The 24,765-nt window shown below is 41.2% G+C and overlaps 7 protein-coding genes across 7 annotated transcripts; 3 read left to right on the plus strand and 4 right to left on the minus strand.

Moving 5' to 3' along the window:
- Nucleotides 1–6,788: 6,788 nt before the first annotated feature.
- On the minus strand, nucleotides 6,789–10,866 carry LOC111601930 (leucine-zipper-like transcriptional regulator 1 homolog). Its single transcript, XM_023318783.2, has 5 exons — nucleotides 10,011–10,866; nucleotides 8,524–9,942; nucleotides 8,279–8,454; nucleotides 7,726–7,904; nucleotides 6,789–7,667 (listed from the first exon to the last, which is right to left on the minus strand). Exons 1-5 carry the CDS (start codon nucleotides 10,730–10,732, stop codon nucleotides 7,263–7,265), a joined length of 2,901 nt encoding a protein of 966 aa, XP_023174551.2. The 5' UTR covers nucleotides 10,733–10,866; the 3' UTR covers nucleotides 6,789–7,262.
- Nucleotides 10,867–11,332: 466 nt separating this feature from the next.
- On the plus strand, nucleotides 11,333–13,143 carry LOC111601870 (mediator of RNA polymerase II transcription subunit 22). The gene is made up of 3 exons (XM_023318710.2): nucleotides 11,333–11,578; nucleotides 12,472–12,573; nucleotides 12,852–13,143. Exons 1-3 carry the CDS (start codon nucleotides 11,467–11,469, stop codon nucleotides 13,067–13,069), a joined length of 432 nt encoding a protein of 143 aa, XP_023174478.1. The 5' UTR covers nucleotides 11,333–11,466; the 3' UTR covers nucleotides 13,070–13,143.
- On the minus strand, nucleotides 11,604–12,389 carry LOC111601869 (ADP-ribosylation factor-like). Its single transcript, XM_023318709.2, has one exon. It carries the CDS (start codon nucleotides 12,237–12,239, stop codon nucleotides 11,658–11,660), a length of 582 nt encoding a protein of 193 aa, XP_023174477.2. The 5' UTR covers nucleotides 12,240–12,389; the 3' UTR covers nucleotides 11,604–11,657.
- On the minus strand, nucleotides 13,090–14,457 carry LOC111601868 (nucleosome assembly protein 1-like 4). Its single transcript, XM_023318708.2, has one exon. It carries the CDS (start codon nucleotides 14,351–14,353, stop codon nucleotides 13,181–13,183), a length of 1,173 nt encoding a protein of 390 aa, XP_023174476.1. The 5' UTR covers nucleotides 14,354–14,457; the 3' UTR covers nucleotides 13,090–13,180.
- A 1,086-nt stretch (nucleotides 14,458–15,543) lies between these two features.
- On the minus strand, nucleotides 15,544–17,097 carry LOC111601896. The gene has a single exon (XM_023318739.2). It carries the CDS (start codon nucleotides 17,056–17,058, stop codon nucleotides 15,685–15,687), a length of 1,374 nt encoding a protein of 457 aa, XP_023174507.2. The 5' UTR covers nucleotides 17,059–17,097; the 3' UTR covers nucleotides 15,544–15,684.
- An 861-nt stretch (nucleotides 17,098–17,958) lies between these two features.
- Nucleotides 17,959–23,305, plus strand: LOC111601908 (chromatin modification-related protein EAF1). The gene is made up of 3 exons (XM_023318756.2): nucleotides 17,959–19,284; nucleotides 19,359–19,499; nucleotides 23,136–23,305. The coding sequence occupies exons 1-3, from the start codon at nucleotides 18,307–18,309 to the stop codon at nucleotides 23,205–23,207; spliced, it is 1,191 nt and encodes a 396-aa protein (XP_023174524.2). The 5' UTR covers nucleotides 17,959–18,306; the 3' UTR covers nucleotides 23,208–23,305.
- On the plus strand, nucleotides 19,970–22,594 carry LOC111601909 (translocating chain-associated membrane protein 1). Its single transcript, XM_023318757.2, has 2 exons — nucleotides 19,970–20,721; nucleotides 21,165–22,594. Exon 2 carries the CDS (start codon nucleotides 21,198–21,200, stop codon nucleotides 22,311–22,313), a length of 1,116 nt encoding a protein of 371 aa, XP_023174525.1. The 5' UTR covers nucleotides 19,970–20,721; nucleotides 21,165–21,197; the 3' UTR covers nucleotides 22,314–22,594.
- Nucleotides 23,306–24,765: the final 1,460 nt, after the last annotated feature.

Raw genomic sequence — 24,765 nt, forward strand, 5'->3', positions numbered from 1 at the left:
CTTAAAGTTGCGCATGTATTGTAAATTTTCTTATTTGTTTGAAAGTTCTTGAACGATTTATAAACAAATGGCAAACGTTTCAAGGCACTTTAACTGCTTGAGGATCTCGTTTAAAGAACTGTGAAAGTTTAGTAACTGAAAATAGTATCACACTTGCCTGGTCACCTTGGCTGAAATATTATTTTAATTTATATCTGTTTTAGCTTTCTGTTATCTGTTTTAAATGCTAGTAAATATACATGTATTTTCTATGTATTTCATGCTCTTCCCAAATATATAAACCTTATATTTGATTTTATTATTATTTATTTTAAAAGATTTTGCAGTTCGTCGTAGACTTCTGGCAAGCTGTTTAGGCCAAGCTAATACAGATATATGAATAAGTTATTTAAGCTGGAAATTGAGGTATGAATAAATAATTTGCAGCTTGGACCAGCTTCCAAGTTGCTCCACACCAAGCATCGACTAGGGAGCTCAAGAGGCACAATTAGTCGCACCTAACCTAACATTTCATACACGAAAGCCAAGTTGGTAAAATATGTTGCAAGTGCACACATTATATGTAAATATACGTGTGTATCTGTACGTGGCTAAAGCCTACCCGAGAGTCCCACTTATTAGCAGGAGCAGCTCATATAGATGAAACCCCTACACACAGAGAGAGAGAGAGGGAGATAGAAAGAGATACACACATATACGTGCCCTCTTTTTAGATGGAATGAGTGTTCGTCCTTTTACCGTTGGCTGTCATCGTCATGCCGAATCCACTGAGCCCCTGAGCAGGCAATCATTTGGTCCATAAAGCACACGATGCGCCCAAATGTCATGTGCCAAACGGATTACAACACGTGGGAACTGAGTTTTGGGTTCCGGCGGAGGTGGGCTGGGCTAGAGCTCATATAAAAGTTAAATGGCAGAAAAGGAAGCGTTGACATTCCGTCCGCAAATCAGTTGAGGCAAAAACAGTACAACCTGCTCGGCCCCATCGACCCCTACCCCAATTCCAAGCCCCAGCCTCAACATTAGTCTATCGTACTTAACAGCACAACTATGCACTGAACTTTAACCTTTCTACACACATACACAGGCAACTACTTGATGGAAGTGTCATAAAGTAAATGAAAACTATCGCCAGCCATAAAGCCGATAAGAGCGGTGCGCACAAAGCCAAAGCGCAGTACCAATCCACATCAGCCTGTCCCATACATATATATATATATATATATTCGTCAAATGTCCTTCAGCGAATGTCACACACAGCTTCTACTTAACCTGCAAATGGGCCTTTAAATACTTGCAGACTGTACCCAGGCGCAACTGTACCTGCTATCGAGCATTCGATAACGGTCCCATGCAGCATGCAAAACGTAATTACTTTATATTGCATTTCTCTCGCTCTCTCTGTCTGCCCAATTAAACTTCAATTGCCAGGTGTTGTTTTAATACCGCTAGTCTATAGGACAGAGGGGTATATTGCTTTGTTGCAACAGCCTGCAGCTGCAGATGAAATGGATTAAGATTCCAATTTAGATTCTCTCTGAGCGAGAAACTTAAAGCAATCAAGAAACTTTCATCATTTAAATCTATGAGACATTTGGATTCAGTTGATTTATAAAAACCTATTTGATATCAGCAAAACCTTAGTTCATTGTCTTGGATCAAGTTTCTCTCTTTTCTAAGCTCACGCTTTTTCTAGCAGAAAAATACATATAAAGCGAGAAACTTAGATCTCTACCCATGATATTTGATATCAGCAAGAAGATTAATTCAATGTCTCCGAACAAGTTTCTCTCTCATCTAAGTTCAAGCTTTCTCCAACAGAAAAAAGACAGATAAAGCGAGAAACTTAGACCTCTACCCAAGATATTTTAAGAACATATTTGATATCAGCAAGAAGCTTAGTTCAATATCTGTGAAAAAGTTTCTCTCTCGTCTAAGTTTAAGCGCTCTCTAACGGAAAGAAGATAGATGAAGCGAGAAGCATATACCTCTAGCTGCGCTCGCTGCACAGGATATTTAATAGTCTGTCAGTCTAAAATGGTGCATGCGGCATATTTGGGCGCTTGGGGCGCAGTTTTTTAATTAAACTTCTCTCTATGGGTGTATGCAATGGTAAATGGTAGGATTGAGTTGTATATATATATGTATATATGTATGTGTGTGTGGGAATGCCACCAAATTGATGCCTTTAATCAGGCAAGCCACTTTAATGACAGTTTATGAGACCCGCTCCAGACTGTGGCAGTTGGGCGTCAATGGGAGGCAGCGACAATCCTTATCCCCATAAATTAATCGAAGTTGGTCAACGGGAAAAAAAAGAGAGAAGAACTTTGAAAAATGCCACAAGTCAATTTAAGTAAAGTTTCCCGCAGCCAATACAAGTTAACCCTTTGTCAGCTGTGGGGATTTGAGGGTTGGGGCCAAGGTTTGTTGTTGTTGGAGTTCCTTTTTTTGGGAAGGCGGGGAGCTTCAATTGCCATGAAATTTATGTGTTGGCGCTCAGCGTGAACTTGAAGCGCATAAATCCACATGAAACGGATATTAAAAAGCATCATGAAACGAGCCGCAGCCACCCCCTCACACTCCTTTTCTTTGGGCCCATTACGAATGCCAGCATATAGACATATTATATAGCTGATTGACTTCGATCGCATTTGGGCTTTGTTGGCTTAAATTATGAACTTAGAAGCTGACAGGCGGCAAAGGAAATTTCTTTTCTTTTCCTTTTCCTTCTCCCAAGGACAAGGGCGGACAGACACTGCCATGGAATTAGCTAGATGATAAGAGATTGGCTTAAACCAAATGTATATGGGATAAAGGGCCTTACGGACGCACCTTGCTTGAGTCTATAATTGAAAATTTACAACGAAACTTATTTGAAGAAAAGCCAATAACTTGAAAATGGCTAAAAAGCAGCCGAGTCATGGCACAGCCAGCGGCCAATAGATTTGATAGGCAACTTCTTGCTTTAAAGATAACATGAAATAGAAACGTTTCAGCTTCGACAAAGTTAGTTATAAGTTGGCCATAAGTGAGAGAAACAAAATTATGCTATTTTAGCCTTGATATTCAAGCATAAAGACCCAATACCCAGGGACCTGCTCAACTTGAATAGTTTTCAAATAATTTAGCATGTTGCCATGGCAATAAATTGAATTGTCAATGTAGGCACTGAGAAGCGTGCACTTGTATAGATGTATCTGTATCTGTATCTGTATCTGTATCTCTATCTATAGCTGTGTCTGAAAGTTTGACATACACAAGGCCAACGCACAGACTCCCTCTCGTACTCCTATTTGGCAATAGAGATGAGCGCGTGACGAATTCAAAATAACAATGCACAGCAATCGATGCTCAATATTGAGATGAACAGCGTAAATATTTAATGCTTAAGGCTAGTTTTAGTAAATATTTCAGATAAGCTTGTTCAAGAAGTCAAGATAGGGAGAGAGAGAGATTGAGAGTGATAGACAGAACGAGAGAGAGTGAGAGAGAAAGAGAGACAGTGAGAGAGAGAGAGAGAGAGAGAGAGAGAGAGAGAGAGAGAGAGAGAGAGAGAGAGAGAGAGAGAGAGAGAGAGAGAGAGAGAGACAGAGAGAGAGAGAGATACAGAGAAGGAGAGATAGAGTAAGAGATACATAGAGAGAGAGAGATACAGAGAGGGAGAGAGAGGAAGAGATACAGAGAAAGGCAGAGAGAGATACAGAGTGAGAGAGAGAGAGAGAGATACAGAGAGAGAACGTCCAATACCTGTCTAAGTCATAAAATATGTGATCAGAACTATATATACTCTATGCGCAGATGACAAGTGCATTGTTTCATATTTCTTATGCGTAGCACATCTGCTCGTGTCACGCAGCCAGCTCTAGTGCGTGTTGGCATATTGAAACTGTTCCCAAAAATGCTGCCTGCTTGCTTCAGCCAGCTCATTCATTGCCTGGAGGACTCCGGTCTCTGGCTCTGGCATATTTGATTTTGTAATTTGCATTTGATAAGCACGCAGCAGGCAGCAGGCGGCAGGCAAGACGAAGGCCAGGCGACGTAGCTCAGCTCACGATTTGACTTTGTCCTTGGCAGCCTTTTGTTTTGTTTTAATTCCATTGAGCTGTGCTATCTTACATTATCCATCTAGCAGTTGCCGTCCTCTGCTATCTCAATGCGCTGCCGACTGTTTGTTTGTGTACAATTTTATTAGGTATTTGTATTTCTATACTCCCAGCAACCCACTTACATTAGCACATTCTCCCGACTACGGGTGTGGGTGTGTGTGTGTGGTTGGGTGTTAAAGTTTCCTTTGGCCAATTGTTCAGCTTCCATTTGTGCTGACAAAAATTAAAAATACCCAAGGGCACAGTTTGACAATTGTATCCATATTAGGGGTATTCCCTAGGGCGCCGCTCAACTAAATGCCAAAATTGAAAAACAACATTTCTTTCATATAGTATTATTAATATTATTTTTAGTATATTATTTCGCATACCAATTGTATATTTTATTTAGTTTTGTATATGAACTATGCCTAGTACAAATTAAATATGTTTAATATGTCTTTAGATTCGATTCTGTTCGTGCAGCTGGTTTGTCCACACACGTGGATACAAACGGGGATTACAAACATACATATGTATACGCTTACAATGTAAGTGAAACGATTCATAATTGCAAATTGTACTGAGAAAGTGTTGCAGCTATCGGAGATGCATCTATGAGCCAATTTTTCCTATTCGGTTGGTTCCTATTCGGCTTTCACACGTATGAAAAAACTAATTTGAGTTTCGAGTTCTCGAACCCGATTTGCAGTCTTGCATCATCCGACACGCTTTCGCAATAATTTCCAAGTACTCAAGTGGAATCGATCATGTTCTATTTCTATTTAATGCTATTTAAAGCGCTGCACATGGAAAGCTCCATGCAAATGATAATTGAGGTGCATTGTTTGTGTTTGACATTCATAATGAATTGAATACGTCAACTACAGTTTATATAACACTGTCGCCGCGTGCTGGATTATCGTGGGCAACAATTAAATATAGACTATATTTAATAAGCGTAAATACAAATTGTATATATCTTAATAAATATTTGTCTCGCAACGGATCCAATTTATTTGCAATTACATTTTTTTTTTTATAAATAATAGAATTTAAAATACATCTCAAATAAAAGAGCTTACAAAACAATAATATTGCTTATATAAATATTGTTCAATGTTAAACTGAATACAATAATTATAATTATTAATACCATCAACATGACGTTTAAGAAAGAAACAGCTATCACAACTCTGTCCTAAGAACCAAATAAACTATTATATACTTTATCGGCAAGAAACATAATTTCTAAATAAAAAAATAAACGAAAATAATATAAATAAAAAAAATGGAAATCAAATGAAAATTATTCAACTTTATAGTTGGCAGAAAAATTGATTGATTTCGTTTATAATTAATTCAGTTTTGTAAATCGTTAACTGCTTGTTTGTTCTCTGCTCTATGATTTTGTTTTTATCTTTTGTTCTATTGCTTACGTTAATTTGAGGTCTTTGTTTATTTATTATATAACTATACATAATACATATGTATATATATACTATTTGTTTTTTATATAAGCCCAATGGGTGAGGTGGTTATTGGATACAAATATTTGTATATTTAGTCATATACGGGACATACTATGAGGTTGGAATTCAGTGCGATAATTATTTAAGGCTTGATAAAAATTGTTCTGCTGTTTGGCATTACAATCGTTAGCATTCTTGCAGAATGTATTTTTAATTGATTTTAGTTCGATTTGTTTTGCATATATATATATATATATATATATATATATATATATATATATATATATATATATATATATATATATATATATATTGTTCAAATATTAGCTTCGAGCTTGGACATTAAGTTAGAGCTAATTAAAATATTGCTAAATCGAACTGATAAGTCAATTATAAGTAAAGGAAAAACCATATACCAATTAATCATATGTTAGACAAGTTTATGGCCTAGGTACATATTGTGCATATCCTCTTATATATATTAAATGGATATAAGTATTTATTTATATATATATATATATATATATATATATATATATATATATATACATTTTTTTGATATATATATACATATATATATATATGTATCTTAACTCATCCATGACTCACACAATGCGGCTGGTATTTTATAGCCATTCTTTTATTTTTATGGTTCGTGAGCTAATGAGAGGGGTGTTGACTCCTTTCAAATGCAATATATGTACGTACTTGTCTGTTCTATATATAAATATACATATATATATATATATATATATATATATATATATATATATATCTTGGCAGCATCAAATATATCTATGTATAAAACTCAGTACAATACAAATACAATTTCAATATATTCATTTCAATATCTTGCCTCAGCATATTTATATTATCGATCGACCAAGCAATTTCCTGCTTCGCATTTAAATGTAATTTAGCTTTGTTAACAGAAAATTACTAGATTCTGCTCGAATATTTATACAATACTACTTTTTGGAGCAATCCACGAAACAGTTGTCCTACACAATCCTATTAGCTGAAGTTTCCATGAGGTTCAATATCAAACATACAATATGTATGTATCCATCTATCTGCGTAGTAGAATTTAATATGGATAATATTCCTACATATATTTAGTGAGACATTAGCATAACTGAATGTATTAGTGCATAAAGTATTGTTCAGAATATGGAATTGATTTATTTGAAAACTCTTTGAATTCAATTCATGCATGGCAATTGCCTTGAATTCAGTTTGCACAAATCGTTTATGGAAAACATTAAAGTTTCTTCATTAGTTTGCAGAACAAATGAACAAATATTATAAATATATATTTGTTCGAGAGCGTAGGAAATACGCATCCATTTCGATCATTACAATTTTAAGTCTATGCACTAACAACTTACCCTTACCGCCTAACACGAAAGAACAATGCCATTGTTCTTTCTCTATCTGCGCTATCACTGTCTCTATCATATTCGTTTCTTTGGATTGTTCATTAACGAGTTTCAATAGGTATTTGCTAATATTAATGATGCTAATGCATTATGCAAAATACGAGTTTAAATTGGGATTCGATGAGAGGAAGCATGAGGTTGCTTGACGATGTGGAAGTGGATGATTTATTGCGCTACCAACCGCTACTGCTGCTCTACGTGCTACGTCCGATTTGCAACCAGGCGAGCAACAACTGCAAAGCCGGCTGTAGCAGCACTAGTTTTCAGATATCGGTATTGATATTGATGCGGGTCAGAAACTCGCCTTGCGAATCGGCCACAGCGCGTATTATCTCCAGCAACAGTTCGCGCGACAAACCGGCTATCTTTGGTAGCCTGGCCACCTTGGCAAAATCTTTCACAATTAATTTCAATGCATAATCCTTGATGTCATAGATTTTAGTTATATCTGACGCCTCCAGAGTCTGCAGGACATTCTCTGACGTTATGTTATGCTCCAATGAGTATTTGCAAAATGCATGCAAACGATTATTTGATAGGCCATAAAAACATGGTGCCTGGAACAGATAAAGCGCATCCTGCGGCGGCATCTTTGTCTCCCCATAATAAATATATCGTAGCAGCGAATGAAAAGCCTCCAGTGAGGGTGAAATTTCGCCAATTTGTATCTAATAGAGAAATTGATTATTAAATTACATATATTTAAAATATAATAGTGGCACTTACATTAACGGTATTATCCGGTGGCATAAACGAGCGGAACATGCCCTGGAAATAGGTACAACGTGCTGATAGTACAGACTTATGGGCCGCTATCACCTGATCTTCCAGTATGAGACTTATATCGCAGAAGTCTTTACCCGTTGTCTCTAAGAACATGGACAAATCGTGCTCCAATGTGGTACCTAAATATATATGCGTAGACATGGATTAGGATATGTAGTAGAACTGATGTTACCCGGCCATGTCCGAGCTGAATGTTTTGTTTTTATTTATTTTTGTTATTGTTTCACCAATCTGCACAAGAAGCATCATATTTTTATACAAAGCTTACAAACTTAGTTCAAGTCCGAGCCGTCAACACGAACACTTGACCATTCACATCCCATTTCCATCCAGGAGGCACATTCATTGTTAAAAAGTTAGTTTAAATATACTTAGATAGGTTCAAAAACAAAAAAATAACCTCATCTAAATGCAAACTTAAGTCGTAAAAAGATACTATTGCGACAAATCAAGAGCATACCAGACTATATATATACTCTGTGCAAATACTCACCAATATTCGACTCAAAGCTGGTGTCCATGACCAGCTTGCTGGGATGCAAACGCTTGCGTATTATCTCGACTAGAAGCGGCTTGTCTAGATCACTAAACTCACTAGACATGACCACCTCGGTGAAGTTCTCGTCTTTGATGATGAACTGCATGCAATGATCCTTGATGATTTTAATGCTGATGCAATTGAAATTTAAAAATTTGATGAATTAAAAGTTCGTCAAGGTCACAGTGCTGAGAACTCACTTGTTCTTGTCCGCATTGTAGAGCGCTTCGAGCACATTTATCTTGTTGATTTTAAAGTCCAGATACTGTATGCAACCCTGCGCCAGGCGGGGCATCGTGAAAAGGCCAGCCAGTTGATAGATGTCCGTGATGAGAATGATGATGTTCTTGTTGTATGACTCCTTTAGGTCAATGCGATCCGTATAAATGTAGTTTAGTATGATCTCGAATGCCTCGGGCGAGGCATGTGATAGTCGCACTTCCAGCATGGGCGTGCGATCGGCGCCAACACCCGTATTCAACGCAAGCGCATCTACCTGGCCAACGCCGTAGAGCTTTTCCATTTGATGTTGAAGCGCCTCACGCGCCGACAATATCTTGTTCCGCAAATACTTGGAGCGTGCTGCCACAAAAGCAATGTGGGCCAGAATACGGATCTCCTCGGCACCCACCACAAACTGGATATCACAGAACTGTTTTTCGTGAAAGAATTTGCCAAAGTCATCGCGCAGCGTGCACTTTGGGTAGCTGGAGAACTGAAAGCGATAAGTATCGCCGCGTCGTACGCTGTTATCAACGGTGCCGCCAAAGATATACATTGCGTCGCTAATGACGGCCGATGCATGGAACACACGACCAGATGGCACATCCGAGTTCTGTTCCGGCTGTATGACGGACCACACCTGTGAGTCCAGATCGTAGCAGTGCAAATCATTTGGCAACATGGAGTCAGCTGAGCCGCCAAACACATAGAGGAAACGATCGTGATGCACCATAGTGTGACCATAGCGTCGCGATGGTGGCGCGGAGGTGGCACCACGCAGAACTGGTTCATTGGAGATGCGACGCCAAGTGCGCGTCTTAAAGTGAAACTCAAACAGAGAATTTGTGATCTGTAAGCCACTCTGGCCAGAGAAGACGTACATGGCATCGCGTGCAACGGCGACGGGGAAATTGCAGCAAGTAGGCGGGCGATCACCTTGCTGTTCCACCTCCTCCCATTGATGATTTTCGCCGGTCAAATTTAATGTCCACATATCGTTCAATCGCGCATTGCCATCGTAGCCAGCATAAATCCACATTTTGTTATCATAAACCGCGGCACCATGCGCCGAACGTGGCACTGGTTGCCTGCCTGAAAACTTCCATTCCACCCACATAGCGCTGAGAAACTTATACTCAAACAAATCATTCTTGTTGGTCAGATTCGAGTTGGAGTGTATGTCGCCCGTATAGCCGCCAAAGATAAACATTGAGCTGCCTGCTACTACGGCTGAATGATGATAGCGCGGAGCCGGTGGTGTGCCCGTTGCGCATGCACGTCCCCACGACTTATCTTTGACTCCGAACCGAATTAGATCGTTGAGCATGGTCTTGCCATTGTCACCGCCAAACACGAACATGGCATCCTTGTAGGCAACCACAGTGTGCTTGCTCCGTCTGAAACGACCAAATTTATATAGTGGATAATTTAGCTTTCTTTCACCTGGATGTGTACTACTACTCACTTTGCGCCCACAAACTCAGCACACTCCAGCATGCGCGACCATTGATGTGTTGCCGTATAGGTGCTGAAGTCAACATTAAGCGCATTGCAACTGTAGCTGCCTGGAGAGTTGACCTTACCATTGAAGCTGCTGCAGCTGCCATTGCTGTTTGAATCGTAGGCTATGCTGCTGCAACCGGATGGTATAACAGCCGAGGCGGTGCTACTGCTGCTGCTGCTGCCAGCACCATTGCCGCGAGTGCTGCGCATGGAGCTCGATGTCGACATTCTTAGATGGTTGCGTATATGTTGCGCGTCCAAGCAGCCAGCCGTTGATGCACTTTTTCGCGCCTTACCCCGCTTTCCTGATTTCGATTCGCGCGCTAGCAAGACCTCAGCCCCAGAGGCAAGTGCCTGCTGCTGCTGCGAGCTGCTCGCCACGCATGCAGGGCAATACACGGTAGCTGGTGTGCTGCCACCACTTGCACTTGTACTGCCACTGCCACTGCCACTGCCACTGCCACTGCCACTGCCGCTTCCGACCAAGCCACAAACTGCACTTAGCCCACTTGATATTGAGCTAGAACCGTGGCCGTAACTGGCTCGGCTTAGCGCTCCAGCACTTCGACTGCTGCCACTGCCACTTCCCCCGCTACTGCCGCTGGCCGCGACAACGCCAACGCCTTCGCTTGGTAGATCTTCCGCAGAACCATTCGTGTCCGCGCCTAGTATGGACTTAAGCATTAAAGCATTACAGGTGTAAAATCTCCTTCGTTGGCTTATCTTGATGAAAATTGCGTTGCAGGGCAGGGCCTTGCTCAACTCAGACGCTATTTGCGAGATCTCTTTTCACTACCTCTGCAGGTCAAGAACTAGCGATGGGCAACCAAGACATTTGCAAAGCAAATATTAATTCCTTATCGATAGGTCATATTAATTTTCCTTTATCGATAGTACATATCGGCAAAGCATTCATGGACATTGTCACTAATAATACAGATAATACCATTAGGCGATTGCGTTATTGTTTTCTATTCGCAACGATACTTTAAAGCGATGACGTCAAAGCTATTGCCGAATTGTTTAACATGAGTGAATGCTACACTGAATCCCCCAAATATATTGTAATACTGGCGTGATTATAATTCTACATGTATTTATTAGTATGATTTATACTGTGGCTATAAAGATGGAAGTAGACAAATTAATCTTTAGAATTCATCAAAATACAAATCATATGCTAGCATTCATGACGTCATGCATACAAATAAATAATAATAAAACAGCCGGTATGCTAGCCGGTGTGTTATCTTAACTTGCGATAGTTTTCGTACCTTGGAAGCAAAAAAGCAACCCTGCTAAGCAGTAAGATTGTGGCAAAAACGGCAAATACCTTATAAATAAAACGAAATCACTTAAAACAATAATATTTAAATATATAGCCCTACAACAGTGTGGTTCATTGCCTCGCATACAAAATGGCGAGCAGCTCACGGACCACAATCCTGCCGCAGTCGAAGGAAGCGCTACTAAAATCTTACAATGCGCGCCTTAAAGACGATGTGCGAAGCATGTTGGAAAACTTTGAAGGTAATAACAACTGAATTAAATGCTATATAGCCAAAGAAATAGATTTGGAGCGAACCGAGAATTCGCAGACGCAGTTTGCCTAGAAAAATGATTCGGTACTACGTTCGCGACGCAGACGTTGAGGACGCTGTCGAATCATTCGGTAGAGCAGCTCCATGCCCTCGAGAACGCCATGTCCGTTGGTGGCGCAGACGCCGTGTACCGTCCAACGCTGGTGTAGGTCATGCAAACGCAATCGTAAGGCTAAATCCCCCGGAGCTATGGCATCTGGCAAATCCTGCTTGTTGGCGAAGACCAGCACAACACTGTCCTTAAGCTCGTTCACACGCAGCGTGGAATGAAGCTCAGTCATGGCCTCGGGAAAGCGTGCAACATCGGCGGCATCTACCACAAATATAATACCAGCCGCATTGTTATAGTAATAGCGCCACATAGATCGTACGCGCTTTTGGCCGCCAATGTCCCAGACTGTCAGACGAAGACGCTTGTATTCCAATATCTCTACATTGAATCCAATGGTCGGTATATTGGTTAAAGTGGCACCCAGCTTAAGCTGATACAGCGTTGTGGTCTTGCCAGCCGCATCCAGCCCAATCATTAGCACACGCACATCCTCCTTGGCAGCGAACCGATCGAAAAAAAATGAAAATGAAGTACCCATTATGAAGACGATTGCAAACTTGTTAACTCTATTTATGAATGACAATATTCACACACGTTCTGGGTCCAACTGTAGCTCTGCCTAACTGCCACAAGACAACCATACATAGCCTCTTTCTCTCTCAATGAGTCTCAAAGCATTTGTTTATGCCACCCGATACACGAAGTGTGTGTTTTCTCTTTTGCACTCCGCTCTCGAACAATAACTGAATCGTTTATCCATTTGTTTACAGAAATACTGAAGCTAGCACGACGCGAGAGCCACATTCAAATTTCAAAGACAACACAGTGCGAGCAGGATGCACTAGAGATGCAAGTGCGAGCTGCCAATATGGGTAAGTGTCTGACGTTAATCCAAATACATGGGCAACATAAAGAAAACCAGTTCGTTTTGGACTGCAAAAGCTTAAATACCCTTACAGAACTATGACCTACTACCGCAGATCTATTGGAAGCTATATAATATAAATTATACGTATAGCTAAAACATACTTTTCCACATAAATATCGTCTCAGAATAATTAAATTTTTAACTCACATCTGTCTCCTTGAAGGCATTGCATATTTGCGAAACTTTATGAAAGAGTATAACAGCCGTTTTTCTGTTTCACAGTGCGAGCTGGTGAATCGCTGATGAAGCTAGTTGCCGATCTCAAACAGTATCTCATACTCAACGACTTTCATTCGGTGAATGAGGCAATTACAAACAACTCACAGCTGTTTCGGACCACACAAATTGAGTGTGATAAAAAGCTGATGAAGCTGCGCGATGAAATGGCCATGGACCTATACGATCTGGAGGAAGAGTACTACACTAGCATATTTAAATAGATTCTAACTAGCATACCTTGTGTACGTGTATACCTTGTGTGTGTATATATATAAGTAGAGATTATGATGATGGAATGAAAACGCGTTCGATTATTAGAAATTGTAAAACTTCTATTGAGGATTAACACTGCTAATGCTGGGACGATTCCTGCAGACCGTGTGATTATCTTGATCACCTTGCGACACAGAGGACAACGATGCCGATGTATTGTCCGCTGAGCAGAGCTCATCGTTGACGTTATCCACAATGTCGCCGGTATAGAAGAGTATCGCCTTGGGCACAATTTGAGTGCGGAGCAGATATCCCACCTCAAAGTCGGCGCCGAGTACCATTTTGGTCTTCTCATCGGCCAACGATAGATCCATCGCTTGCGGCGGTGAAAAGAATCGAAAGAAGGACTCTCGTGGCATCACCTTTGGTATATTGCGTGCACCTTTGCGAAGTCGTTTCTGTTTCACCGTCTGTAATGTCAAATTGGAGCCATCCCGCCAGTGTATGTGACAGCCCTCACAACGTACAATTTCCGGACCCTCGAACATAAATGGATAGTCTTTGTCCGCCTCGTGGCGCAGTATGTATTTCTTGGTCAGCAAGAGCGACGACGTGTGCAAATATCCGTTTGGACGAAATTGAAAAATAACTGTGTAGCTATCTGGTTCGTAGGTAATGCGCACGTCCACCAGACACTCAAGTAATGGCTCATCATGCTCCTGAACTAAATCTGAGATGAGAGCCACATTCCGAAAGACCGTTAGCCAAAAGCGCGGCACGCCCATCGCATTGGCTGGCAAGGGTTGCAGCTGTTCGATCATGTGCTTGAACTCGTCTGTGTTTTTAATCTCCTCAAGCAGGTCGTCGGGCTCCTCATGCCAATAGCGCTCTATAGCCGGCGGCTCCACATCGCCGGCCACAATATCGCGACGGACATCGAAGAGTGTACAGCTCTGCAAATAGAAACGCTTCTCCAGCTCATAGACCTCACGAAAGAACTGTTCTGAAATCTTTATTTGCTGCAATTGATTGTGCTTCAGTGCCAATACCCGATTGTACACCGTCTTTGGCAAACTGTCCACCATATGCTGGAGAAAGGCCCTGCGACTATTCGACGGCATCTCGGATGGACTCAGATTCGGATTGTCAGAGATGACACCGGGACTACGACTCCGGCTACGACTATGACTACGACTCCTACTACGATTGCCAATCGGCGAATTCTTCGTCTCCTTGACATTAACGATAGTCGCCGTTGAACTGACTCCCGAGCTGGTGTCAATGTTAAGCATCTCAAAATCTGATAATTTTGCTGTGAATTTAGAACGAAAATCTGACAAAAATTCTTTTATATATCTTCAATCTTTTGAAAGCACAATGAAATTTTTATCGAAAAAAAACAAAACTAAAACCCAATTTTACGAGACTATCAAAATGGACATAGGATAATACTATCCAAATCTAAATTGAGGTAACGAATTAGTTTAAGCATGACCTATTCTTCATAGACAGCTAAATTGTATAGTAAATATACGCCGATATATATCTCCAGATTTAACGTAACTATGTTATACAGCAGAGATCAAGACAAGAGCAAAGCGAAACAATATCAAGTGTAAGGATATAAATTATTATTTATACTCTGAACCCATTACAAATAGGAATTCAAAGTAAAATGCTTTTGTGTAATAGACGGAAGGAGGCGTTGTAGATGTCCTAAGTTATATTTTTTCTTGATCAGGGTATCTGCTAGCCTGGCACTGCCGACTAGAGCACTCTCACTTGTTTTTGTGAGTTGTATTCGTTCTTTATTACACTTAAGAGTTATGCTACAATGGATTGTCGTAACCTAGGTCAGTGAGGCTTGTAGCATGAATGAGGATTGACAGCATAAATAATACACTTCGTGGCAATGACCATGTAAGAATAAACTTTGGTTTTTCTTATCGTAAGCATACGGTTCGAGCTGCCTGGGCTGGATCGTTGCTAATCCCAGGCATAAGACTTGTGATAACACCAATCGTTGTCTTTGACTCAATAAATCACCAGACACATAAAATACGTAATAGGTATTTATTTATTCTTGCTTTATTTTCTTTCATTATTTATTGATAGAAAATCCCAAATAATTGCCTTATCTAATCGAAGAATGCTTACGGTGTTTGTCCGCTCAGCTCAAGTGTTGTGCTCCAAATTATTTTTAAATATTTATAGAGCTTCTGACTTATACCTCGATCCAAAATATGCCCAACTTTCTGAGCTTGAATGCCTATTAATTGAAATCTATAGCTTATATATATGTTAAGTGCGATCACAGTTGCCGCATATTGGAAACTTGTAGGCAAATAGTTAGAATCAAAGAAATCTTCTCGATTATACGATTTGGTGTAGTTTCAGTTTGGATTTAGATCGGGTCAGCCAACGCCGTTCCTAGTTAAACTAGGTTATGCTCTTCAACTCAGCCTAAACTCCTCTACACATGTCTTTGAGTATGGCTTCGGTCTGTCTCTGGGCTAAAAACAAATATATTTATTTTTATTTACTCACTATGATTAAAGAGTAACATTATTTTATCACAAGGAACTTCACATATATATACATATAAAAGAATTGAAAGAATTGCTTAGAATATAAAATCCTCTTCGCTTTCTTGGTCCAAGTTGCTTAGACTACGCTCGAAGCTCTTGATGCGCTGATACCACTCCGGATCGTTGGCGGATACCGAATCTGGTCGCCCCATTTTGTGCCTGTAGAGGTATTCAGCATGTCCCTGGCCGGCGATGCCGTTCACGGTGCAGGCGACAAACTGATTGTAGACCTTGGACTCCCAGTCGCCACCCACATAGCGCACGGCACTGTGCTCCACGCGTATTTGCACTAGGTACGAACGTTCCGCGGTGTCCACTATAAAGTTTTGATGCTGTGGCGGGATGCCCTTTTCGCCGTAGGAGTATAGCTCGAAATTGCTGGCCGTTATGGGCAGATAGACACCCTCGGACGTGCACACGTAGCCCACCTTGAGCGACGATAGAAAGAAGGAGGGCTGGCTTAGATTGCCAACGACCATGCTGCTGCCATCATCCAGCAGCAGAGCGAAGTACACATAGCGATTGATCGAGCTGAGACAGCGCTCGGTGCCGAAGCTGTGATCCCGAATGCCGTGCAACTCCAACTGCAGTTCTCGCTGGCCTAGCGCAATGCTGCCCTTCAGCTGACCGTGCTGCTCATAGTGGGTGCGCTTCTCAATAATATGGCCGACCGACTTGAGCAAGCCATAGAAGCTTTCGTCCCAAGCCTCGCGCGCAACAGAGTCAGCAATTAGGGAAGAGCTGAGATCGCGATTGTAATTGAAGTGCTCCGCTTGGCTATTGAATTGCACATCCAGCTGCACATCCACCAACTCCGATTCGCAGCGCAACTGACCGAAGTACTTGATTCGCCATAGACGCATCGATTGCTCCGGATAAATGTGAAAGCCAGCGCCACGAAATTCGATGCTTTCCTCGCTGCCATCATTGGTAAAGTGCACCATGTCAGGTAGCTTGGGCAGCATATAAAGCTTACCACTAGGTAGCCAGAGGTAGAGCGCAGCTTTCAGTACGCCGCGCCTGCGTCGCTCTAGAGAGATCATCAGCTTCTCGCCAGCTGCATTGGCAGCCATGAAGCTGACCACATCGTAGCACTTTGGATTGTTTGTCAGCGGTTGGGGCCGATCAAGCGTGGCCAGATGTGACTCGGAGCTGAGCTCCTCCTCGTTGCGTTTGTAGATGCGATAGCGCAGCTGGCGCAGCACAAGCAGCGCGATGCGATACTTTAGTCGGTAAAAAATGCCCTTGCAAGGATATTTGCCAAAGATGAGCACAGACTTGCGACTCAGCAGCAGCAGGCCAAGACCAAGCACCACCATGAAAATGCCCAGAAGGGGCAGCACCACAAGCAAACCCAGACTAAGGAACGCCAGCGTTAGGCCAATACCAAGACAGATAATCAGAAGCATGTTGCTCGCAGTTGAATCGCGTTTTCGTTACTGATGGATTTCTAGCAGTGCGCATGCAATGCATGCTAACTACTTCAGTTTGATAAGCAGCTGGATTCGCAGCAAACCACTTGGTCAGGTCTCTTATCTATCATTGGAGTCTTATCAGGCGACTTTATCCATAGTGATTAACTTACTAGCAAACATTAGTCATTGAAGCCGATCGATTGCTCAATTAATATTACATTTTCTGATGGTCATAAATCTGTTGGCAAAGTTTTATATTTAATTTATGATTGTTTATGATACAATTCATTGTTTGATTCGTTTTCCGCGCCCCATTCAAAGCGATTGCCTAGCATTTATCTTTTGTCAGCGCATTCGGGTACGTGCACATTTAGGTTTTGTGCAATTTTAATGCAAAATCATTTTGCTTTTGTATGGATACGTCTGTGCGACTGCCTATGAAGGGAAATATGCAGACAACATATTGAAAAGATTTAACATCATCAAAGAAATATCAATCAATTTTCAGGGTCTTTGAAATTATGATGACTCTTCGAACTAAAGCTTTTAGCTTTGCAAGCGTATAATGTATATAACTGTGTATAAAAATCAAGCAGCTCTTGTCAGAGCTCATAAAATCGTGCAATTGTACCAAATAGTTCAGTATTTATTATTGAAAATGTATAGATTAAAGAGACAATTATATACGAATAAAAACACATTGAAATAAAAAAATTATTGTTTCCTTTTTCAAATTTAATAGCCTTGCTCTTTCACAATTTTTCGCATCACACAGTATAAATACAAATAAGTGTGTGCGATGTACTGTGTGAATGGCATATACCAATTGGAATGCATTGCCAACCTGGCTTTCTCAACACTGGGTAGATGTCGGATTTATAACCGTTATCTGTTTTGCCACACTGCGGAGTTTGCAAATTGCGACTGCGCCAAAAAAGTTTTGGTTTTTCAAGCTGCTGCCTGCGCTCGTCTCTCTGCGATTGGCAAAACAACAACGCTCAATCAATAAAAACATAAAATTAGTGCGCAAGAAGCATGCATGCAGCAGCAGGAGCAGCACCAGCAACAACAACAACAATTGGCACAACAGCAATTAGTGTGAAGCACAATTGAGCACCAGGAAACAGAGCTAAAAAAAAAAAAGAAAAAAAGTGTCCTACAGTGTCCTTGTTTTCGCTTACAAACACAAATACACAAGAAAAAGTAACAAAAAAGAAACGTAAGTAAAAAAAGACGTTCAAAATGTACAAAACCATACGGCACGGCGAGAACAGCTTGCAGTACACGATTTTACCGCAAAACGATGATTTCCGAATTGAGGGCAAGCTGAGCAATGCCAGCTGCCAGGCAGCAAACACATCCTCCGTAACGTGCACGTCCTCCTCCAGCACATCTAGTGGCGCCAAGCGCAGCTCGTCGGCGGTTCCGCCACGCAGACGTCGCACATTCTTTGCGTATTTGGGGCTGATCTTTGTCTGCACGGTGATCATTGGGGCCGTGCTTATACCGTTTCTGGTCTCCGCCGAATGTTTGCCCAGTCCCACTGAATGGTTCCTCAAAACGAAGGCAGCGTTCACGCACAGTGGCGACAGGCAGCAGTCACATCTGGCAGCAGCAGCCACTGGAGCCAGGACAGCAACAGCTGCAGCTCCCGCTCCACCGGTGGCGGCCATGTTGGGCCAGAATGTGGGCAAAACTGTGCAGATTGTAAATCGCAATGGCATTGAGCAGTTCATATTAAAGGTCAACAAAACTATGCCAGCCAGCAGCACTACAACAACTACAACTACGACTACAACTACAACATCAACAACTACAACAGCACCAACAACAACTCCAACTCAGAGCATGCAAACAACTGAACCAGTGGCACCCATGATCCCGGCCAGCACTGAGCGCCAAGGCTTCCCAAGGACAACCGTTGCCACCGCTGCCGTCGCCCCACCGCTTAACAATCGTCAGATGGCAGCCACCTTAACCACGCGCATCATACAAGTACCGCTGCTCAAGTCGGCAGCCAAAAAACCCATCATGCCGCCCGTGCTGGCCAAAACGCAGAGCACACAGCTTCAACAACAACAACAACAGCAGCAGCAACAGCATGAACAACAGCAACAACAATCATCGAGCAATACGGATGTGGGTCAGAACAAAAGCAACAACATTTGGATGAATACGCGTTGGGCCTACATAGATCCATCCACCTATGTCCAGTGGTCGGTAAGTATCGCATATCGCTCTAATTGTATGCCACTGCCTGTGTCCTTGTCTAGCCCACACTTTTTATTTTGCAGGGCTACAAGGCTGAGGATAGCGTGCTGTTGCCCGCACTACTCGGATTTGCACTTATCGGCATGATTTTAATTATAACTGTTTGCTTGGTGGCACGCAACAAGCGCACAATTGTGTCCTCTGTGCGCAAGCGAAATCGTAACGTGAGTACAAAATGCATTTAATTGCCATGTGGGGGCCAACTCCTTGCATAACCTTGCGCTAATTACAAACACTCTAAGCTGTATCTGAAATGGGTTTCAAATTTTTTATAAAAACAAATAATTTAAAATATAGCAGAGGATCCCCAAAGTATACACAATGTTTTAAGATCTAATATTATAATATATTTTAATAATATAATGTTTATAGCTGTACGTGCGCATCCATTGAATTCAAATCATTTTTGAATGCCAACCGTTATGTATAAGTTGTGCAATGTGTGCGTATTAACGTTAATGGCAAAAAATTAAAGAGCGTATAAGCTCTGTGAAGTGCTCGGTTACTGCGCATGACGTCAGCATCGTGGAAAAGTTGAGAATAAAATGTGTATTCGTAAACATACAATGTGTACCGTTCGACCTTCTTTTTGTTATGCCCACTATCAGTTTGTAGTGCAGGGTTGCAAGACCATTGATGACGCGTATTGTCTATCGATAAACGTAAAAGACAACAAATTCCACGTCACAGTCGGCTGGCACACGAAGTAAACGAGAATCAAAACGGACATCGTGGCCAAGCATCGTGATACTAACGATTGGGCGCCTCAACATAATATTGTGGCGCTCTGGGCGTGTGGAAGCGAGAGCGCTTAACTATAACCGGCAATACGAAAGCACAGCGTAGTGTGTGTGCAAGCGAGCAGGCAATAAACAACAACGTGAACAAGTGGTAGTGAACCAGCAGCGGCAGCAGCAACAAAAACCAACAACACGACCATACACTATTGCCCGTTGGAGCCGAGAGTCGTTTGCGTGGCAGTTTTTTTTTTTTGGTTATTGTTAGTGTTGTAGCTTTTGTTGCTACCGCTGACAGTGTGTTGTTGTACTGCTGCGGCTAGTGTGTCTGCGCGCTGTTGTTGTTGCTCGGCTCTGTTTGCCAGTAGGCCGCCTTGGCATTCACACAGCGATTTCGGTGAAACGTAGCAATACATCGGCCAGTCAGTCAGTCACTCACTCACAGGTGAGGCAGCAGCTAAACTAAAAGCCACAGGCAGGCAGGCAGGCAGCAGAGGCGGCTGGACCAGAGGCGCACTGGATATAGAAAAAAATCAAATAAAAAATATATCGTTTAACAAGAACAACAAATAAAACAAGTGGAAGCAAAAGAAATATACACAACTGAAAGACGCCTACGTCAGCAAATTGCAACACAAATTCCAATCCTGTAAGCAACAACAACAACAAACTCGCTTGTCTAGTGAAAAGCAAAAAAGAAATTGCTTGCGTGTGGCGCTAGCCGCCTCTCTCTCTTGTGTGTGTGTGTATATATGTGTTTGATTGTAGCGCGCGTATGTGTGTATATGTGTGTGTGCCAACAAGGCAAATTTGTATTGTTTGCTTTAATTGTGTGTGCGCGTGTGCATGCATGTGTGTGCGCTGTGTTGTTGCATGGGCCGATTGGCATTTGCATGCACATGGCCATAATTCCGCTGCCGTTGTCAGCTGCTGCTGCTACGACAGCGACTGCTGACGTTGCAACAGCCACGCGCACATACACACGTACACACACCCGCACGGAGCGTGTGAACGAACGAGAGAGAGAGAGAGAGAGGGAGTCCGTTAATTGCATTCACAATGCACTAATCTCATCAACTTGCAACATTGCAGAGCAACAAGCCAGAAGAAGCAACAACATTAATCATGGCCATCAAACCTGGTCTCGGCCGCAAGACGAGCAACAAGAATCCACCAATACTTAGCCACGAGTTCGTCATACAGAACCATGCGGACATCATCTCCTGTGTGGCGATGGTGTTTGTGGTTGGACTTATGAACGAGTCGACGGCATCGTTTGCCAGCGCCTTCATATCGCTGCACCACAATGTGAGCGGCGAGGAGGCCAGCAGGGAGCAGCCGTATGGCAAGCCGTATACGTATGTGGCCGGCATTAAGGACTACTGTGCGATATTCTTCTACACGCTCACCTGCATCATTATGCACGCCATCATCCAGGAGTTTGTGCTGGACAAGATTAGCAAGAAGCTGCACTTGTCCAAATTTAAGCTGGCCCGCTTCAACGAATCTGGCCAACTGGTTGCGTTCTACCTGCTCTCATTCATTTGGGGCACGCACGTGGCGCTGCGCGAAGGCTACCTGGGCCAGGTAGCACTGCTCTGGGAGGGCTATCCGGCACATGCGATGAGTTTCCTGCACAAATTCTACTTCATCATCCAGCTGTCGTACTATCTGCATATGCTGCCCGAGCTCTACTTCCAGAAGGTGCGCGCCAAGGAGGAGCAACAGCCCAAGATCATACATTCCATTAGCGGCTTCACGCTCATCGTGTTGGCCTACACGCTCAGCTTCCAGCGTTTGGCCCTTGTTCTCCTCACCCTGCACTACTTCAGCGAGCTGCTCGTCCACATTTTCCAGCTGATTGGCGTGTTCGATCGCGAGGAGCGCCTGGCACGCGTGCGCATTGTGAACAACGCGTGCTTTGTCCTGGTGCGTTTCGCCACCTCAGTGATTGGTGTGCTGACACTCTACTACGGCATTTGTGTCTCCGGCGGCAGCTACAATCTGCGTGCGGTTATCGCACTCATCGGTCTGATCGCCGTTCAGGGCTATCTGGTGTTCTCCTTCATAACCGAGCAGCTGCGCGCCAAGCGTGAGGCGAAACGTGAGGCCAAGCTGCTGGCAGCACAGTCCAAGAAGGTGAAGGCGCCCAACAAGGACAAGGTGAAGCGCAAGAAGGAGAGCGATCTGCCCGAGGCGGATCAGGTGTCCTCCAGTCCGGTTAAGCAAAAGCTCAAGTGAAGCAGCTCAGCTGCAGATGCAGCTGCAGCCACAATCAAATGCAACAAAATCTTCCGCACACTTCCAGACGCTCAAGTAACAAACAAACGAAAATACAAACAACAAACAACAAACAGCAAACAAACAACAACTACAACACGAACAGAACAGACTCTATTAGCGAACTCAAGCACTGGCTACACTAAACAACACAACACAACACAACAAAACATATGAAACATTTTTCTACTGTCGCATTTACAATATTCTCTCAGAGCGTAAGCTATTTGTAAACCTAAATGTTTTGTTTCATTATAAGTTTTTTTTTATTATTATTATTACATATATTACAAAATAATTTTTATTTCAAATAAACAAATTTTTTTATTTTTATACAAGAATGCAAAAAAAAAGCAAAAGAAATTTGAATCAAAATTTTATGAACCAAAATGTTTTTTTTCGTCTCTCTAAACGTATTTCTGTATGTGTGTTGTATGTTGTATGTGTGAGTGTGTGCGTGTATGTGTGGGTGAAATACTAAAGCAATGTAACATATATGTATATATGTGGCATTGTTTGTTGAGATATACGTATATACATATGTGTATAGATCGAGTACTTTTAATGTTTAACATTTTGATCGTGTGGTATTTTATACGTCCTATCGAATGTAACAAAAAACAAACAAATATATTTTGTCTAAGAAAAACAAAGTGTAAATCGTTTTTAAAGCAGGGCTAGTTAACTAATGGGGTTTGGATAATACAAACATATATATATGTGAGGCCTTAAATCATCTGAAACTCAATCAAATCTTACTCCCCTCTCTTATCTCTTATGCAGGACATTGAGGAGCAAGGCGCCGAGGATAATGCCACGCTGCTCACAACAACAAATCTGTCCGACGATGATTAATTTAAATGTATATAAAAAATGCAACAACAACAAAAAGAACAAAAAACATAAACTTTAGTCGTGCGTGTGCCCCACTTTTTTCGCTTTTTGATGTTTTATTAAATTTGATTATTTTTTCCTCTGTTTTTCAGATATGTATTTACATATTTTTATGATATATATACAAAAACATATACAGGCATATATAGATAAACAAAATTTTGATCAAATACAAAAAGAAAAGCTTGATAGACAACTCAAATCATGAATGATATATAAAAGCGTATTTTAATCAAATATAAATTTGACAAACAATCAAATATGTGCACAAAACGTTTGCTTTATATCGCATATATAGTATAAATATATATTTATATACATATGAATCCTTATTTATATATATATAAATACATTAATTCCAAATTTTTAAACATATTCAAATGTATTTTCAATGCGTGCACATATTTGCTTATTTGTATTTGATATATATATATATATATATGTAATCAAGATCATATATAAATATAGACATCTATATATATATGTTAAGAACCTAACTTTTTCCAAAAAAAAAGTAAAAAAAAAATTAAATACTGTCCAAGCTAAGCTATGCAAAAAAACAAAAAAAAAACCGAAAAAAAACGAAAAAAAGCAAACGCATAATGAAATGAAAAGTTGACAAAAACTAAAAAAACTCAAAGACACTCAAGCAATTTTCATTGTTATGTTTCCAAAGTAAACAAAAAAGAAAGAAAATTAAAAAAAAAAAAAAACAGAAAAAAAACCTAGAAGACTGTTTCTTGAAAACATATTAAGGATTCTTTAACTAAGCTGTTACCAAACACCTTCGTTTTCTTCTGTTCAGCACTGGATTCCTTCTTCCATTGTGAGCATTTCTTGGGTGTGCGCGTGTGTGTGTGTAAACACGCATACACTTAGAAGCATATACATTTGAATACATAGATTAAATATATATATATGTATTTATGATTTTTAGCACAAATATTAACAAGATTTTGAAGCTTAAACTGCATTTAACAGGGCAAGTGATCAGAAAACTAGGAGCAGGCTTGAGGATGGGCGACGTTATGCAACGCACCCTGCACGCACTTATGTAATCATTTAAGTCCAGTCTAGAGGAAGAGGAAGAGGAAGAGAAAGAGAAAGTCCAGTCTCTTGAGCACAAACAGAAAATGCAGAAGCTAAAATGAAGTATTAAGTTTCTTCTCGGATCGGATCGGAGCGGAGCGAAGTGGAAATTGCATAGAGTTAGATATTGACGAGCTCATATACATATACATATGCATATATCTATATATCTGTATATACATATATGTGTGTGTGTAGATGGTAGTTCGATTGATTAGAATATAATGAAACAAAATGGAGAAATACAAATGAAAAGTAATACTATGTACACTGTATACACTATATATGTTTATGAATATGTATGTATGTAACTGTATAACATGTATGTATGTCGATCTATATAACTGTGTAAATCATTGAGAGTTGTAATTGTAATTTGAGATGATCTGTATTTTTGTAAGTATAATATATATTTAACTAAAACTGCGAG

Source organism: Drosophila hydei, unplaced genomic scaffold, assembly GCF_003285905.1.
Source record: "Drosophila hydei strain 15085-1641.00,03,60 unplaced genomic scaffold, DhydRS2 tig00000211-arrow-pilon, whole genome shotgun sequence".
In the NCBI taxonomy this organism is placed as follows: Eukaryota; Metazoa; Arthropoda; class Insecta; order Diptera; family Drosophilidae; genus Drosophila; species Drosophila hydei.

What these genes read in the sequence shown, in the direction of transcription:
- LOC111601930 (XM_023318783.2), bottom strand. Translation starts at nt 10,732, where the DNA reads ATGCTTAAGTCCATACTAGGCGCGGACACGAATGGTTCTGCGGAAGAT. An exon ending in CAGCTTTGAGTCGAATATTG is followed by an intron (nt 7,905 to 8,278) that starts GTGAGTATTTGC and finishes ATATATATTTAG; the next exon opens with GTACCACATTGGAGCACGAT. An exon ending in CACCGGATAATACCGTTAAT is followed by an intron (nt 7,668 to 7,725) that starts GTAAGTGCCACT and finishes TTTCTCTATTAG; the next exon opens with ATACAAATTGGCGAAATTTC.
- LOC111601870 (XM_023318710.2), top strand. Translation starts at nt 11,467, where the DNA reads ATGGCGAGCAGCTCACGGACCACAATCCTGCCGCAGTCGAAGGAAGCG. An exon ending in CATGTTGGAAAACTTTGAAG is followed by an intron (nt 11,579 to 12,471) that starts GTAATAACAACT and finishes ATTTGTTTACAG; the next exon opens with AAATACTGAAGCTAGCACGA. An exon ending in AGTGCGAGCTGCCAATATGG is followed by an intron (nt 12,574 to 12,851) that starts GTAAGTGTCTGA and finishes TCTGTTTCACAG; the next exon opens with TGCGAGCTGGTGAATCGCTG.
- LOC111601869 (XM_023318709.2), bottom strand. Translation starts at nt 12,239, where the DNA reads ATGGGTACTTCATTTTCATTTTTTTTCGATCGGTTCGCTGCCAAGGAG.
- LOC111601868 (XM_023318708.2), bottom strand. Translation starts at nt 14,353, where the DNA reads ATGCTTAACATTGACACCAGCTCGGGAGTCAGTTCAACGGCGACTATC.
- LOC111601896 (XM_023318739.2), bottom strand. Translation starts at nt 17,058, where the DNA reads ATGCTTCTGATTATCTGTCTTGGTATTGGCCTAACGCTGGCGTTCCTT.
- LOC111601908 (XM_023318756.2), top strand. Translation starts at nt 18,307, where the DNA reads ATGTACAAAACCATACGGCACGGCGAGAACAGCTTGCAGTACACGATT. An exon ending in CCACCTATGTCCAGTGGTCG is followed by an intron (nt 19,285 to 19,358) that starts GTAAGTATCGCA and finishes TTTATTTTGCAG; the next exon opens with GGCTACAAGGCTGAGGATAG. An exon ending in TGCGCAAGCGAAATCGTAAC is followed by an intron (nt 19,500 to 23,135) that starts GTGAGTACAAAA and finishes TCTCTTATGCAG; the next exon opens with GACATTGAGGAGCAAGGCGC.
- LOC111601909 (XM_023318757.2), top strand. Translation starts at nt 21,198, where the DNA reads ATGGCCATCAAACCTGGTCTCGGCCGCAAGACGAGCAACAAGAATCCA.